The sequence below is a fragment of the Apostichopus japonicus genome, chromosome 5 (assembly GCF_037975245.1).
Source record: "Apostichopus japonicus isolate 1M-3 chromosome 5, ASM3797524v1, whole genome shotgun sequence".
NCBI classification, from domain to species: Eukaryota; Metazoa; Echinodermata; class Holothuroidea; order Aspidochirotida; family Stichopodidae; genus Apostichopus; species Apostichopus japonicus.
This window is the reverse complement of record NC_092565.1, coordinates 4,877,145-4,895,084: the sequence shown is the minus strand read 5'-3', so window position 1 is coordinate 4,895,084 and position 17,940 is coordinate 4,877,145. Positions and strand designations below refer to the sequence as shown.

Below are 17,940 nucleotides of genomic sequence, written 5' to 3'. Positions count from 1 at the left end.
ACCAAAGGTCGAGAAGTGATTGAAACTTTAAAAAAAGTAACACATGACCTATAACTTGACATTATTGTTATATATGCCGACGGTCCATTTTCCGGCTTTGTTAGTGACCTCACCTGTATATGGTAATTTCGGAGTATGTTAACATTTGATCATAACAATATTTTGCTTCGGATAAGAAACTCTTGCATGACGTTTTATTTTGTTTAAGTACCAGTGCCATCGACATTCTATCATAAAGTCGCCCCATTCCTCTCCCTCAATTGGTTCTCTCTATCCGACCATTTTCACGGTGTAATTATCACCCTGGTAAGAAGTGTATTGATTATCGCGGAACCCTCAATACCTACCTTAGAGGTTTACGTGACGTCATCACCAGGCGTGGTAAACATTACACGGTGAGTGTACCGATTTTTATTGACACTGGCCAGCATTCAATACATTATTCAGTAGTTGGAAATATGGCGGAAGTTGTACACCGTGATAACCACGACAGCGGGTGAGAGTGGTCAGGAAAGACAGCTGATTTTAAACTTAGATTTTAGCTTTTTCCTTACTAGTGAATGGTCGAGTGGGTTCTGTGGATATATCGTGATTTATTACCTGCGAAATTCGAAAATAATTCTCTTGATCGCATTCCGCAACAGTTTGGACTTATTTGTGGTACGATATTGCATAGCCTACATCATAACGAAAGTGTTAGTTATATTACTTAAGTACTAGGCTAGCCTAATAATAACATGCCAGTCGAGTTTCCTTCTGTTACTATGTATGTTAGGCTAGAGGGTAGGCGATGACAATTCCTTTTACTCGGTCCTTGCTCAATTCTAACTCATATAATTACAAGTTCCCATCAATGTTACTTGAGTGACTCTTCCCAGGGGGCTATTAGCTGTGTAAGTTACAGAGAACTGGATTTTCTGTATGTGTGTTACAGGCAGTAAATGTGGCATAGGCTTACACAGTAACACTAGTCTACAGTAACACTGTTTTTATTCCTAGACTCGGTGAGTGTTTAAATGTTTCATTTTGCTGATCAATAACCTACCTTAAGTCTAGCTTAACAATTAATGAATGTAAGTGTTAAAGCAGTATTTACTTCAATTGTCTATCAAGAGCAATTATCATCTATTTTGTATTTAATTTTAAAAATGTGAAACCCAGTGCCTAACCAATGCCAATCTTTTAAAAAGGACTGCCTAGCCCAAAATGAAAGAGACAACATATTGGACAATTATTTTAGTCCTAGAAATGCATAGACAAGGCCTATATCATACGTCACTCGGCCTTAGACAATTAGACAAAGTTCCGTTTGCCTAAATTTGAATGGGAACATTATTTAGCATAGGTTTGGAACAGGCAGACTGGAGCACATAAATTGCCACCTGTTCAGGGATCCAACTGGATGCACAGAAGCCATAAAACAAGTGGCATATTTGACTTGTGGATGAAACTAGCATCTTTCAAGACTAAGAGGATGTGCCTCTTGATCGCTGAATGCCAAGTAACTGTGATTTTAACTCAGCCATTGTCAAAGACATTGCATAACTGAATTCTTGTCACATCTACATGCAAAAGCAATTTACTGAAATAAAAAAGGATTGAGATTCCACAGCTTTGCTGCTCAAGTGCTTGTTCTCAAAAAGAATGTCTAGTCTTATTAGTGATCATTAATTTCTTTTAGGATAGCCCAAATATAAACAAAATTAAATTATAAAGTTTAAGTACTGCGATACATGTTCAAATTTGTTCAAGATTATAACTTTTCCATTCATCAGCTAGATCATTTCGAGAGTGAATGTTAATGGAAGTTATCAGTTATTGAAGTGTCCAAAGGTCTCAAGATGAATAGCATCCTTCGAATATTCAAAAGAGGGAATGATGTGAGCAAATCCCAAAAGAATCTGACAAAGATATCCAGCCGAAACCCAGAAGAAGTTTGGGAAATTATAGGTGAACTCGGTGATGGAGCTTTCGGAACAGTATATAAGGTAAGTCACAGGTGCAATCTGTAAAAGGACAATAGGCCATTGTGATTTGTGAGAGGTCATGAAACTATAGAAAATGGTATGATATGAATATGCCTTTTTTTAGGCATCCCCCCACAACAAACTCCAGCAAGAAAATTATCTAGTTCAATTGCCCAAGAACAGATAGAAACCATTGTAATCATTTGTTATTTAAGTCAGTGAATATTTCTGTATTTTAAAATTTCAGGACACTTTTTAGGCTAACATATATCAATTTGAGTAGCATCAAATTCTGTAAACATGGTATAAAAGTGGTAAAACAGGTAGTTCTGACAGAAACTGCTAAAAGGAGAAGAACAATAAACAGTGGGAGGGAAAGAGAGATAGAGATATATATAGAAAACATCACATCATGTAAGAAGTTGCACTCTCTATAACTTGGAGGAAATAAATAAATTGTGAACAAAAGAGTAATTAGTAATATGAACCTTCATATTGAAATCCCTCAAATTTCTTTTTTTTTACTGTGCATATCTGACCAGAATCATTGATTGTGTAAGTGGATCAATACACTTACTACTGAAAAAAATTAGTGACTTGCAGCTGGTGTCGTGAACTGATTTTCAAAGTTTGCTTCATGGATGAAAATGTCTGGGAATTTTTAAAAGCCTGTTGATGCCTGTCTGTAGAGTTTTTAATTATGTCATTTTATGGTGTCCTTAACCCTCAGATCAACCATTCTGGGAATTTTACTTCTCTTTGCTATCGAGTTACTTTCAATTTTTTTTTGACAACTGATGCAATTCATAAGTACTGTAGCAGCTGTTCCAACTAAAGTTATCTCAGGCAAATTCCATATTTTTTTTTTCTTTCTTTAAATCTCAATGTTTAGATTAAAACTTAACCACTTAACATTTTCAGTGATTGTATAAAAGCTCTTAATTTATAGTTATTCTACAATTACCAAGTTAAAGTCCCTGGTTGTCTTGATTGTTTTATTATGAGTCATTGTATATAGTACAATACAGAATTAGTGTTTACTGTTGGCATTCAATGGGTGTGGACTTAGTACATGTATACATGTCATTGGACTTCAGTCAGTGACTTGTTTACAAATACAGAGCTGGTTGATATTATTTAAGTAGCTGTGTGTACATACTATTGTAAATTGTACAATACAGTGAGGTTCATACTGAATACCATGTACAGTACCAATGGATGGGATCTACTTCCTGTTAAAGACTTGTAGGGTATGTCAGAGCCTTGTTTAGTTGTTCGTGTTCCTGGCTGCCACAAGTGTTGAAGAATTATTCGATGACTTTATGAACTATGCAGCGAATAATTTCTCTACTGTAGTACCGCATCCCAAAATGCTTTGCAAACTGGGAAGTTGCTATACAAGCCCAAAGATGTATATATAGCACTGTTTACACAGGAATCACAGTATTTGGTAAGAGACGAAAGTTCAGAGCTACACAAAATTTGAACACTAAATCATTTCTTGCTATTACCAGACCTGTGCAGTGTAACATTTCTGTGTTCACATTTCACCACTTTATCATGTCCTTAAAGTTAAAATATTTTTTTTTTACTCCATCCACTCTTCAGTTTATCATTTCAATTGTCAATGTATTGAGGTACAGTCTGTTTTGCTTTGGAAGACTAAAATTTACAAATACATATGTTTACAAAGAGGATCAATCGATATCAGGAAAGTTAGTTCATAACTCATATCAAAAATACCTTTTGCTCCTTTCGGTTATTGAAAATGAACTTTTCTATGTACAGCGAGTGCAAATTTAAACTCATATGATGTAAAACCATGGACGTTAGATGTACTTTTATGTGTATAATGAAAACTATAAAACTTGGTGTGGTAAATTAAAAAAAATTGTAAAGGTGCTTAATTGATATTTTCGAAAACCAAATGTATATATATCCTTTGGAAAACACAAAAACAATTTTCAATAAATCTGCCCCTCTGCATCCACAAAAAAAAAAACGTAACAATGTGACAGTCCCAAAACAGGTGCTCTAAAAGTTTAAATTTGAATATTCTTTTATTAAATCAAATTTACTTCACTCCTCGATTACCTGTCTGCTCACTTTGCTCTTACATAAATCTAGAGCCTTTGGTATTGCGGCTTAACACTGTGCACCCTCGGTGGCCTTCCCATTGTGTTCCACAACTCTCTTTCTCATTCTACCCACTGGAGCACATGCTGACAGTTGGAAAATTCTAACTCAGCATATCCTACCATCGGTAAAAATATCGGAGCCTATTTTGAACGATCTACAACATCTGATTTAACAGACACACTTCCCCACACTGAAATTTAAAAAGTGATTTTAAGTTTGGTCCTTTGACTCCTTTCCTTTTTGTTTTTCTTTGGAACCATCTTTTGGGTTTCTTGTTCTTTGATCCTATGGTTTTGTGTGTGTGTGTGTGGACCAGTTTTGCGAAAAATTGCATCTTTGGTTCTTCGCCTTCCACCCACCAAGTTTGTTATCCTATCTCTCCTATAGGTTATTTCCTTAGGTGTTGTGAATTCAATCTTTTCATATTTCAATACTCAATCCACATTGTCAAAGATGTCCTTTATTTTAAAGCCTTACAGCAGGTTATGCACAGACTCATGCACAATAAGAATGATATTTTTAATTAAAGGAAAGCTAAGATAACCTTCTGGGGTTTTTTTTGGTTCATGAATATTGCTCAGCAAAGGACTAATAATTGCAAAATTTTGGCGGCCATGGATTTGTGAGTATGATGAATTGTGTCAAGACTATGTGGCAGGCTTAGAATTTCACAATTTTAGTCATAAATTTTGCTAAAATGTGTAGGGATGCACCGGATCCAAATTTTTGGATCCGGCCGGAACCGGATTTTGCCGGATAGTACATGAAATCCGGCCGGATAAAATCCGGCCGGAACCGGATTTTTTCATTACACAAAAGAAAATCATTAATAAGTAGTAGAAGTATGAAACAAGGAGCAAATCTTAGGTGAGGTATACGCAAACCATCAGACCATTGAGAAAATTAAATTAAACATGTTAAACCTAATTTTTCCTTACTTTGAATGTTTTTATTAATTATTGGAAACAGTTTACATTGATTTAAGTTAATACCAACACCTTTTTAAGGAATTATTCAGGCCAGATTTTGAAAAAGATCCGGCCGGATTTTGAAAAAGATCCAGCCGGGACCGGAACCGGATAATTGCTCACTATCCGGCCGGATAGTCCGGCCGGACGGGATATCCGGTGCACCCCTAAAAATGTGCAAACAGTCTGTTCTGGCTATATACTGTATGTCAAGTTTGAAGCAGTTGCATTTTTCTTTAATTACAGCACATATCAATTTAATACTGTACAGAGAAGGGCTTAATAAAGTTTGCAGATAATAAGCAATACAAGTACAATGCTTAAATGGTCAGGCAACATGTCACTTGTAGGACTAATTTGTTTGTGTAAAGGCAATTTTGTGGTCCTAGGGGTGGCGGGTGGGTGGGTGGGGCGAGGGATAGTGTAGATAAAGCCGGATGATTTCTCATAATCTATGTTTGAGAAAACTACTCCTCACAGCTCATCAAGTGAAATTTTTCCAATTCCTGGTCTAAGTGATATATGCAGTAAATATGCCACTGTGTGAATTTTGCCTCATTAAATATTTTCACAAATAGTTAGTTCAGTTGGTTGCAGTCCAAGTCCATTCCATCAATGACGTTAGTACCACTCACCATTACATATCGATGCAGCAGTTTACTGTGTTGTGAACTATTAAAATGTGATAGGTGTACACCATACAGAAGGTGTGACAAACCACACCGTTGAGAATCAGGGTAGTTTTCATGACCGATCATACTGAATGCCAGCTGTAAAGAGATGCAAGAACTGTCTTTTGTGTGTCTGTTTACAAGTGCTTGTGTGTATGTGTGTGCGTGTGTGCAGATGTTTTGCTAAAAGTGTATTAATTGCATTCAGTCTTTGGTGACTAGAGATTGTCCCAGATTTTGGAAAATTTGTAACAAATCTGCAGTCTGAGAAATGTAAAATTGATAGATGTCATTGGAAATTTGTGCCTAATTCTATCCATATATTTAATTCACAAGTGAGAAGATAAGTTTCTTATTTGTAGGACTTGCTGTATATATGTTTGTATTACTGTATGTGTATCGCAGTCTATTGATACTTATACTATTGCTTTTCTTTTTTATCTTCTTTTTTCGTTTACGACCTGTGTAAGCCGAATTTCCGATTGTGGACAATAAATTCAAATTCATTCAATTCAATCCAAGTAACTTAAGTCAGACATGACACCAATTGACTTCAGCCCCCTCTCCTCCCCAAATAAAATCAAGGGGAGGGGAGGCTTATCTTCCCCAAAGGATATTGCATATATAGGCAATATTACCAATTTTTAAATGCCTACTGTAGCATGTAGCACATGAATATATAGCATGTACATTACAAACTAAACAGTTGAAAATTTGTCCATATTTGCAAAAGTTGCAAAATATCCAAGCACCCTCCATTTTACCCAAATTTCTCAAATTGTACTGGAGTACAGTAGGATCCAGTCGTCGGGTCATACAGTAATGCTGATAAAGGAATTATCAGTCGTAGCCTGAGACAGAAAAGGGAACCTGGATGTTGGAGGCAGCGTTGAGTCACAAAAAAGGAAGTCTTGAAAAGTACATTGTCCTCTCTTCTTTATGACCTTTAAGCAAAAAGATTATTCATAAGATTGATTCATAATATATATATAAAGAAATAAAGGTTTTGAATTTCTTTTGAAGCATTTAGGATAGAAGATTCCTGAAATATGGAACTTTTACTGTTGATATGAAATGTTGCTACAAAACAAATTTGACCACTAAATTATTGTCTGCTACCATTAAGATGATTTAATTTCATTGTACCATAGTTTGATCCAATAAAGGTCATAAATGATGTAATTAACCATACAATGTGTGTATATGTACATATTAAATATACAGTACCTAGACAGGTCTGTAACATTATAGAATTGATATTGTTATTGTACTTTCCTCTATTAGTACAGATGCTGTTAGGTTGTACTATACAGTAGACATGAACAATTCTATATATTGATATCTACTGTATGTGAACCAGATAGTGTAGATATATTGATTATAGTATTGTTTGTTATACATATATTTTATATTTATTACATGGTACAATTTGGCACTATGTTGTACAATGGAAATTGAGTGATTATTCATAAATTTATTGCATGAATGGGGAGAGATAAAATTAGCAAAGTGACGGTAATAAATGCTCTGTATTAATTATTGCTAACTATACTGTATAAAGTAAGCTGCTGCAGTATAGGTTGCCAAACATTGTAACGTTATTTCTCATTCTACAAGTTTGAAAGTGGAAAAAAAAACAGACCGCAGTATACACTTTGTTGGTATTTTCTGTTAATCTTGTATAGTACACAAGTTAGATCTTGAGAAGGTATGTTGGTTTTCATTGAAGCAAATTTCAACTGCTGGAAGAGTTTACTATAAGCCTACCACACAAGGAGATATATAGCCTTTATTATGTGTAAGAATGGAGGATTACAGTTCTAAATGTTACTAGCTGTTGCTCAGGCTTAAGTACTGTACAAGCCAGAAGGACCATTTTGGACAATTTGAAAAGGCATAATTTATTTAATATGATAGACTTGGCATAGCTTTCAGCATGAGTGAAACTAGTGTGAAGTCTATAATTAATATATTTACTAAACTATACGTGACAGGAGAGGTACATCAGTATTGAATTCGGCCATCACTCGGTAGTGTAGGCAACTATTAACCCTGAGCACTCTTACAAGCCTTCTACCTGTACAGTAACGTACATTTAACTTCTCACATTCTCAACAAAAATTAGCGAAGGTTCTACTATGCTAGTCAAATCAAGGAAGTACTGTTGGGACTACTGGACTCAGCTGTACTTAACATACAGTAGGCATCATATTGCTACACAAGTATGATAACAAATGTAAGTTGCCTAGCCTAGTAGCCTACCATTGTGAACATTATGTACCCTTCTGTACTGACATGCATAGGATTCAGTCAAAGCATACAGTACATACAGTACATCAATTGAATGTACCCTGATATATCAACAGCAAACCGACGGCGTGTCATGTTCAATTGATAAGGGGTACAGTTTGTAGGGCCTATTGTATAGTGATACCGACCTCCCTTGATAAATTAAATCCAACTCAAAAGTTTTATCTGTAGGTTTAGTCATTCATCCACCCATTTAGAGGGGTCAATGTACAAGATTTGGGGTTTTGCAATTAATTTTATCTACCGTTCAAAGGAATAATCAAGGTAAATTCTGTATAAAGGTCCTCTAAATGGTAAAGCCCAGTTTAGCGTACCTGAATGTAAGTACAGTAAGATCGTTTAGGAATATACCCTGTGGTTGCAAATTGCAATAGGGAATTAAGAAAATTCCTGGGCAAGGTTAACCTGTTCTGTTCAGTAAATATTACAGTTGCCCTGGAAGATATGATGGATCTATTCAACTTTGTTAACATATATTGAGAAAAACTTCAAATTTGATCTCATAAGTTATTTGTTAAATGAATATAAATTTGAACTCATATTAAATTTATTTGACTAGACATTTGAGAAATGTGTGGACTCTTCCGTTGGTTACCATGTAGAGTACAAGCCATATTATACACACATGTGTGATATACCTGCTAAATATTTCCTTTACTCCTCTCTCACCTGTCCCCATTCAACATATCCCATAACAAGCCAAAATGTTGGCCACATGACAAGGAGAAAAGTTACTACACTTCTCACTTACTGTATGTACCTCATTACTTGTCTCCTAGGGATATCTGCAGACTCTTTCTAGAGCTTTGGCATTTCTGTAGTGACCTGGTTTAGGACTGGGTGGCTCAATGCAACTTTTAGCCAATTTGCAACTGTTTTTGCTGTGTGATACCAGACAAATGATTTCCCAAATTGCATGTTGGTTATTAAATATTATTAATACATACAGTGAACATGTCTTTTCGATGTCACATGTCATGAATCATATATATGTGATTAGAATACTAAATCGAGCTCTTTGTCTGTATTTTTCATGTTCCCCCCCCCCTTTTTTTTTGAACTTACCATTCAATTCGCTCGTCTCTTACCTGTCTCTCAGTCAACATATATGCACTTTAGCTATCTACCTAATTGGAACGTTTTACTGTACACTATTGGAATGTTTTACACTATTGGAATGTTTTACACTATCGGAACGCTTTAGCACTGCGCCAGCCCTTTATGGGCAACACACACTCCCTCAGATGTTTTCATTCGCTATCTAACATTTTCATGAATTTTGTTTTTTCCTTCCATCATCTGGAACTGCTTCTCTGTCATCTTTGTGAAGCACTGTATAAATATCCTTTAAATTTTCAACATTTTTACATTTTTTTTTTAAATATCATGCTGTCATGGTAAATTTGTATAAAGTAACTTGTCGTCCAGGTATCGGTTTTGCGATATCTGCATGTTTTTTTTTCTTGAACCTTGTTGTAAGCCGATGAACAATTTTTTTTCAAAACTTGTTAATTTTTGTTGCTTTTTGCAGGCAAAACATAAAGATAATGGAACACTTGCAGCAGCTAAGATAATAGAAATTAAGGACGAAGAAGAGCTGACAGAGTTCCGGGTGGAAATTGACATTTTATCGGCCTGCCAACACAAATACATCGTCGGACTTTTAGAAACCTACCTCTATGAAGACAAATTATGGGTAAGTAAAACATTCTCTAGTACAATCAAACACCTCATGAATATCATCACTCCATCGCCCCCTTCCCATCCCCAAACTGCTTTAGTGATGTCATCATAGGAACCCCCATCCACTCCCATCCACTCTAGTTTTCCCCTGTGACCAATGACTCCTTGATGGAATTACGTCAAGTTCAAATCTGGAAGCGAATTAACCTATAGATCAAGCTTTGGTCCAATACAATATGATTTAATACTATATATATATAGTGGTATTAATTTCAAGACAAAATGTACAATAAAAAAAAAAGCCACTTACTGTAGGAGCACAAGTAACCTATATGCTTTTGCATGATTCTTTTGGTGTACTTGTCACGCATCCTCTTACCCTTCCCTCCCCCACCCCTCTTTCCCCTCTTTCCCCTTCCCTCCCCCACCCCTTCCCTTGTGTTACCTGATGTTTTTACTCTGGTTCTTTGCCTAAAAGGGGTCAAATGACATGGAGTACCTAATGATGTTGATCAATTGTGATTGTGTGTGCTAGTGCTACCTAGACCAAAAGAAATGGATATCGGTTTACCTGTGGTCATTAAATCAGTACTGTGAACTTATCAAGTAGGAATGGGCAAATCTGGCTTCCATCGTGGCTTTGCTAATATGTACTGGTTGCAACTTCCAAGGAATACTTTTTTCCATAACAAAAACCATTCACCCCTAAGTTCTAACCTTTATGAGCTCGAAAACGAGGGCTTTACATATTTGTCCAGTCAAATCTATATGTCCTCTTTATTCGTAGGTCACTCATATAATACCATTGTGTGACAGAGTTGACAATCGGATGCCAACCAGTGTAACAAATTTATTCTTGAGTTAAGTTATGTATAAAAGAAGCAAATAAGGAAGTGCAAACAACTAACAAATGTTTCAAATATCTTGAGGTCGGAAGTAAGCCTTTAACATTCTTTACTTTGTGTGTTAAAGGCATTTCCTCTATTCCCTCCACCTCGTTTAATTTGCTATATGCATTGTGCATCATCATTAGTTTACCATGTACAGTAGTTTCAATGGGACACCTTTGCGGCTATGTTGAACATTGTATAATTTGTGATTTATAAGTAAATAACGTGGTGCCAGTCGGAAGTTTTGTTTCTCAGAATCAATCAGTCACTCTCAGTTTTGACATTCTTCCTTTCAGTCTGTCATCATGAATGGTAGTTCTCGCTAAACCAAAGCATACTGATGTACTTAGTCACAAAGTCATTTCATTACTTTGTATCGATTACATGTTTGTCACCAGAAGCTGTGATCTTAGTCTCTGTTTAACTCAGGAAACAGAAGTTTTGTAAGAAATTTGAGCTTTGTACTCTTTATGTACAGTATCACAGTGTTTGTTTTATTGTACATATCATATTCTTTATGTTGCTATTTATTCACAAACTCTTTTGTATGAGTTCAAGCAGGATTGGCGTAAGATGCTAGTCAGGCATTTGGCAACTGAGCAGTTTGTGTTGTGTACCATCGTGAAAAAAGCTTATTTTTTTCCCTCCCCCTTCTGCTTCAATTTAGTTGATGTAGAAGTAATAATTTGAAGCATATTTAACATGTACTGTACTGTTCAGTCGAATTTACATTAGGTGCAATAGTTAAAAAATTTGTTCTTGTATGAAATTAACAGGAGGTCTTGTCGTAACACAGAACAATGAGATACTTCCCCCCCCCCCCAAAAAAAATATGTCAAGTACAGTACTACTGTGTATATCCATTCATTTGCCTGAAACTGTTTGACCTTTAAGTCCCTTTCAGGTTAGCTCAATCCTTTGTTGATATGTATACACAGAACAGAGAGGGACAAATTTAGGGGAAAAGGATAAAATTTAATATGTAAACTGGGGTGTGAAATTCACAGAAAGTCAAGAAAAATGTAATTACAAATAGTATGCTCACTGCCCCAGATAAATTCCAAACGGTTACAGCTTATTCTGAAGACTTCATGACTGAGATTTTGGACAGAATTCCAATTATTTAGAAGCATTCAGGAATCTGCTTGAGTTTTGATGTTTAGTGTGCAATCAATATTTTAACTGTTACAGCCTATGGGCAAAAGGGCTAAATTTATATATGATTATTCATGAGGTGTATGATTATTCATGAGGTATGGGTGTGCTGTATCAAGTTTATTACCTCCCATTTGTACAGTGCTTACAGAGTTTGTATGTTGGAGGGAAGTTGTTGTGCACTGCAGTGTGGATGCAGTCTTTTATCCAGGGAATAATTAGTGTTCAAAATTGGCATGTATACAGATTTGCATAATTTATATCAATTTGCTCGTATTTGTATTATACCATTTTTTTGCGATGAAATACTGAATACATAATATACATGTATATGTGCACAGACATTGTCCATTATATGAATGTATTTAGATGGTTTAAACAGCCTCAGTGCCCCTTAATTAAAGTGATGAATCAAATCAAAGTTACATCATTTCCTCTCCTACCTGTCTCATCTCTGAACACACACTTGTAATCCTAATGTACTTTACCAGTGTGTAAATTTAGCGGTCGTCCGGTCGTCCGAGACGACCAAATTACCTGCCGGACAACCAAAACTTGTCAAATCGTGAAGTACTGGTTGCCCGGCGGACAACCAAAAACTTTCAAAAAGGCTGGTTAATGTTCCGTGAAACAAACGGAAAAAGACACGGAAACAAGCGTGAAACCAAAAACTTAAAATGACATTTCAAATAAGAAGAAACTCATTCCAAACTCCGCCTTCATCTAATAAATAATATACAGTACGTAGGAAGGCCAAGCCCTCACATTGACATGGACCACTCAAACCAAGCTTCATGGTATTTTCTGTTCCGTCCGTTTGTCAACAAAGGCCAATCAGAGTTCAGGTTTAACCCCACGGACAAAGACCCCGCCCATCCACCACATTTTTTTTAGAAACGAACACCAAGTACACACTCACAACTAGGTCAACGGAAAACATAACAAAACACATTTTTGAACGAACATCTTTCATTATGTCTTTTAAAAAAACCACAACTTCTTCTGACAAGAACCAAAAGTTCTCCAACTCCTACAGATCATTAAATTTGTTTGAAAATAAATATATCATAACAATCAACTGCAAGGTACAGGGTTACCAAAACTTCATTACAGATATTTTCATGCTAAAAATAGACAATGATGCTTTACCAAGATTCCCATGATTTATTGGCTAATAGTCCCTACCGATTGTTTGCAAACATTCTTGAATTTTCAGTGCTCAATGAACAAGAAGTAAGTTGTTTAACAACAATTACTTGCAACGTTTACTTTCCCTTGTGTAGAGATAACAAAGTTTGTGGTAAAGGCTATCATATATGTGCACTCAAATATCATAACGTTAGGCCTTGTCTCATATTTGTAATGTACATTTTGACAACAATCACTGCTGGTACGAAGATGCACTTGAAGTGTTTCTGAGACTGTCACGTAATATTTTAATCATTGTTTTGATCAGAAAATGTTATGAGTTTTGTGGGAAGCTTACATCTGATCCGGAAAGGATATTTTATCTCACAGAATGTTTCTTTTCTCTGCAATAAGAGTTGCTAATGTGAAATGTGCATTCATACCACAGTAGTTTCTGTTGCAAACTTTTTCGCGGCTCAATTGACCAAGTGCTTCAGAAAAGTTTATTTTGGAGCAACATTCGTGTGTAAACTTACTTCTGTATTTTTTTTATCGACATTGCGTAAAAATCTATTCACATAGGCCATATACTGTAATTTTCGCACAGATGATTGTTTGCAAAGAACCCAGGATAAATGTTGGATCAGATTTTAAAGATTTGCGCAAGTGTAGTTGAAAATGAAGTTTGAACAGGCCTATGTAATTGCAGTAGTACAGTGTGGAATTTAGCGAGAGATATGCACACTGTAGGTACAGTGATTTTGAATAGTTGGCTGTTGGATGCGCTGCAAGGTCAAAGCATGGAGCTACTACAGAGTTGGCGAGTAGGGAAGTACAAGGGCGGATGAAGGAGGGGGCTGGGGATATTTTTTTTAAAACGTCAGGGTGGGCGAAAGGAGGAGTCGGCCGGGCCGCCCCTGTCAAACACCGAAGCTAAGACACTGAGCCATCTGCCCTGTAATATTGTGTATGACATTCACAAAGTATGGCACTGATACTACACTAGTAATAGTACAGTAGGTCATACAATAAACGTAACTGGTGTTCGATCGGGACGCAAGCTTTTTTTACAGGACACAAACTTTTTCGGGGGCTTGCGTCCCTGGGAGGCAAACTTTTTTTCGCTAATAGCATTACTGAAACTGAAACACTAGACCAGTACTATGACGCACCTACAGGATACCACGTGGTTATTGTATCGTTACGCCCTGCAGCAAAACATCATGTACCTAACTAATGTACACAATCTTTGCTACAGTCAGCATTATTAGAAAATAAACACAGAATTTGATCTAGAATACATGAAATCGCTCAACATTCATGGTTTCTTAGGATTTTTTTTTCTGAAGATAAATTACTATAGCTTAACAGGACGACCAAAATTTCAGCAGGACAACCATAAATTGGTGAGCTGGTTGTCCTGGGGACAACCACTTCAAATTTCTTAAATTTATACACTGTTTACCTATTTGGTTTTCATTCGGATTTGCTTTTGAATATTTTACCCACTTCAATCCACAAAGATTCATAGGATTTATAAACATAAATACAGGATTAAGAAAACCACACATATCAGTATTTATGATTAGCTTTTTTAAATTTGTCATCAAATGAGAGGTTGATTTCTGTTTTAAAAAAAATAGGTATATTTATCCAAATTTTCCCAAGTCACTGGTCACACCCTCTCTCCATTGCCTTCTCATCTGTACCTAGTGAACCTATGTCTTGTGCACTCAGTAACACTCTCATCACGATTTTTTGCCCCCCGATTTGTTTCCTTTGCAGATGCTTATAGAATTTTGCGAAGGCGGTGCTCTGGACGACATCATGTTGGAGCTGGAGAAACCGTTGATGGAACCCCAGATCAAAGTGGTCTGCAAACAAACTCTGGAAGCTTTAGTATTTTTACACAGTTCACGAGTCATTCATAGAGATTTGAAAGCGGGTAACATTCTTCTCACTGCTGCAGGCAACATTAAACTAGGTAAGAAACGCAGAGACAACTTTAATGAAAAAGTTTCATTTGGCTTCCAAAAGTCACAAATACAATTGATATATATCATAAATGTATAAACTTAATTTTGACCATATACTGTATAAATATATACATGCAATTAAACCTCAATAAAGGATGAAATTAAGAAAGATGTGTTATTCTTCCCAGAGTATTTCACAAATGGCGTCCTTATGATTTAAAACGCATCAACGTTATTTATATTTCATCTTCATAGAATGCTTGCACGACACTTGAAAGTGATTGTCTAATCCTCAATTTTACATGGTATTATATTAATTTCTGATATTGTGTGAAATATTCTATGACAGATTCATAGCTAACAAGGTGAATTGTGACAGTGCAGTTGGAGTCGCCATAACCTGATGTAAAATAGTTTCCTGAAGGTTCCATGAAATTTTATTCTTATAGTATCCAGCAAAGTTTTGTGGGGCAGATCTGGTTAGCACTAGAAGTAGTGACAACTTCCTGGGGCACAGTTAGTTACACTTTCCTCCTCTAGATGAAGAAGAAATGCAACATACAGTAAATGCATAATTTGTGTCCTTTTTGTTAGGAATTGATCTATTCTCCTTCACAAAATAAGTGCAGAGGTTGTTGCATTATCTGGAAATTTTTTTAAATGTATATGGAATGACTTTGCTCCTCGCTTACCTGTCTCCTCACAATCTTAGCACCTTGTTGTACCGTGCCTAGAATGTCCTGGTAAAATAATAACACTGTGCCCCCTTCCTTTCAAGTCTACCGTTCCGAACGCCTATAGCACATTCTGTTCTAGCTCGAATTCCGGCCAGCGGAATGGGGGTTCGACATTCGGCGATTACGTGAGCATTTCTGAAATCGATATTCAAACTTTGAGCTCGAAGTAACCAAAACTGAATGTAACGTCCCAAACTTAACAGTTCCAGTGTTGTTGCACAACCGTCGCTCTGTGTACCATATGTAGAACAAGTTCTGAACCGTAATTGGAATCGGCTCCTCGAAACATTCATGGGTTTTTCCCTCTACAATGGTTATTAAGAAAATTCAATTACTGGTGGTTACAGTATGACGTGTTGAGTTATCTATCGAATACTGTACAGTACATATTTACAATAGTGACCCGAAGAGATTCGTAGTAAAGATGGCCATTTTTGTGTTTCATTTACAGCTGATTTTGGAGTATCTGCTCAAAACAAGAAGACAGCACAGAAGCGAGATTCTTTCATCGGTACTCCATACTGGTGAGTCTCAAATTCTAAGGAACCCTGTCTGGTTTAGAGTTAATTGGTCCCTGACCAAACACTTTCATTGTGATGGTGTTGGCCCAGGGCAATTGGGAGGGGAGGGGAGGATGGAGGGTGGCAGAAGAGGAGGCAGGTGGCACCAACGGGCATAGGCACTCATTGCCAATGGGCACTTTCTGCCAGTTTTGTTGTTGCACTTCTCTTTGCAATGAGCATAGGACCAGGTTGATAGTGAGTTAACACTCTAGTGCTCCACCCACACCTGGGTATCCTATCATCTGTGAATAAATAAACATAAACTTCTTGGGTAAGTAGTCAGGGCAGTCCATGAGAGGGGGGGGTGGGGGTCGAGAGGAGGCAGTCCACGTTCATTCTCAACTGTTGGTGTGACTATCCCATGTCCTAGCGAACATTGATCGGATGTTTGATTGCGAAAATAATAGCAACAGATTCATTCAGCTGTGTGGCTTGGCCCTTTAATTTTCTGACTCTCCTAAGGTGTGTGTGCTCAAGTGCATGATAGATGATACAGGCAACTCAAGCTAATGCCATGAGTTTCTGTGTGAGGATTTGCTAGGTAGAATTTTTTTTCGACAGTGAAGGATAGCGGACAATAATAATAATACAACTCTTGCTAGCCATTTCAAACCAGCCAGGGTCAGATATATTTTGCAGTTCAGTGCACAACTTAATTATCAATACAGCTGAAAAATAATTCACAGATTGTTACCAGTTAGGGCAACAGACACTTGACTATATACTTGTGTTAGGTTAGGGGATATGGGATTTACGTCACTCCCAGGTACTGTACTACACTGTTTTGAGGTTTGCAATTGTATTGTATGTTATGTTGAGTAGTGCAATGGTTTACTTGTGAAAAAGAGTTTTTGTTGTCCAACAAAATGTGTAGTCTTTACAGACCCCTGGAGTTATGGGTGGTGGGGGGGGGGTATGGAGTGGGAATCATTCCCTCGATTTTTTCTTATTTAAAGGAATTTAAAGGATAAATATTATCAGAAATTTCACTATCCTTATCACTTCTCAGTGACTTCATTGATTTATGCGCATAATTAAGAAAGACAGATACGACTGTTTTGGTATAGGGAGGTGGAATTCACTGATTGTAAGGCATCACAAAGCCTCTGAGCTTTCTTGTTTCATCTACAATTCTCCTGTCTTTGTTCTCTATGATGAGACCCACCTCCCTCCCTCCCCTCCCCTCCTCAAGCCTTGTAGTATAAATTCCTTTGCGACATTTCCTGCATTTCTGTTTTGTCTGTGAAGAGCAAAAGTGTCTGGCTAAATTCTTATATACATGCCGCGTGGCTAGCAGTTCTGTATTTCAGTCGATCGAGGCAGCATCATCACTTGACGCTCGTCACATAAATTAATTCCGTTGTTAGGTGATAACGTAAACATCATCTTTACCTTGGCCCTTCCTAATGACACTTTGTCTACGACTTAGACACATCAGGAGCGAGGAGCTTTGGGTGTTGCCTGTTTCAAACGAACCAAATTACAATTTTTTTTCGCAATTAATTTCCTTTGTTTAGAGTTACATTAATAATACATTGACAATTCCAGCTGGGAATTGAAATAACAACTGGGTTGAGCTTGTTTTTTAGCTTTGTGACGGTAGCTTTTTCGTAAGCCAGCAACAGCCCAGATTCCAAGCAGTCGTTAGTAGAGTAAACATGACTTTATTTATTCAATGAGGTACACTTTATACTGTAGCACATTTTAATGTATATACTCGCATAGACAGGGAGGCATTCTTTTCTGATTATTG

At 36.7% G+C, this 17,940-nt stretch overlaps 1 protein-coding gene across 5 annotated transcripts in view; it reads left to right on the top strand.

Annotated features, from left to right (window-relative positions):
- Nucleotides 1-382: 382 nt before the first annotated feature.
- Nucleotides 383-17,940, top strand: part of LOC139967381 (serine/threonine-protein kinase 10-like) — a 51,352-nt gene continuing 33,794 nt past the window's right edge. For 2 of the 5 annotated variants that reach the window (XM_071971105.1, XM_071971101.1), the window contains exons 1-5: nucleotides 436-660; nucleotides 1,776-1,988; nucleotides 9,587-9,751; nucleotides 14,697-14,895; nucleotides 16,076-16,148. In XM_071971105.1, coding sequence (XP_071827206.1) covers nucleotides 1,842-1,988; nucleotides 9,587-9,751; nucleotides 14,697-14,895; nucleotides 16,076-16,148 — 584 coding nt within the window. In that variant the 5' untranslated portion in view covers nucleotides 436-660; nucleotides 1,776-1,841. Of the gene's footprint in view, nucleotides 661-1,775; nucleotides 1,989-9,586; nucleotides 9,752-14,696; nucleotides 14,896-16,075; nucleotides 16,149-17,940 lie in introns of all 5 variants that reach the window. The other 3 variants (XM_071971103.1, XM_071971104.1, XM_071971102.1) reach the window with 3 other exon arrangements.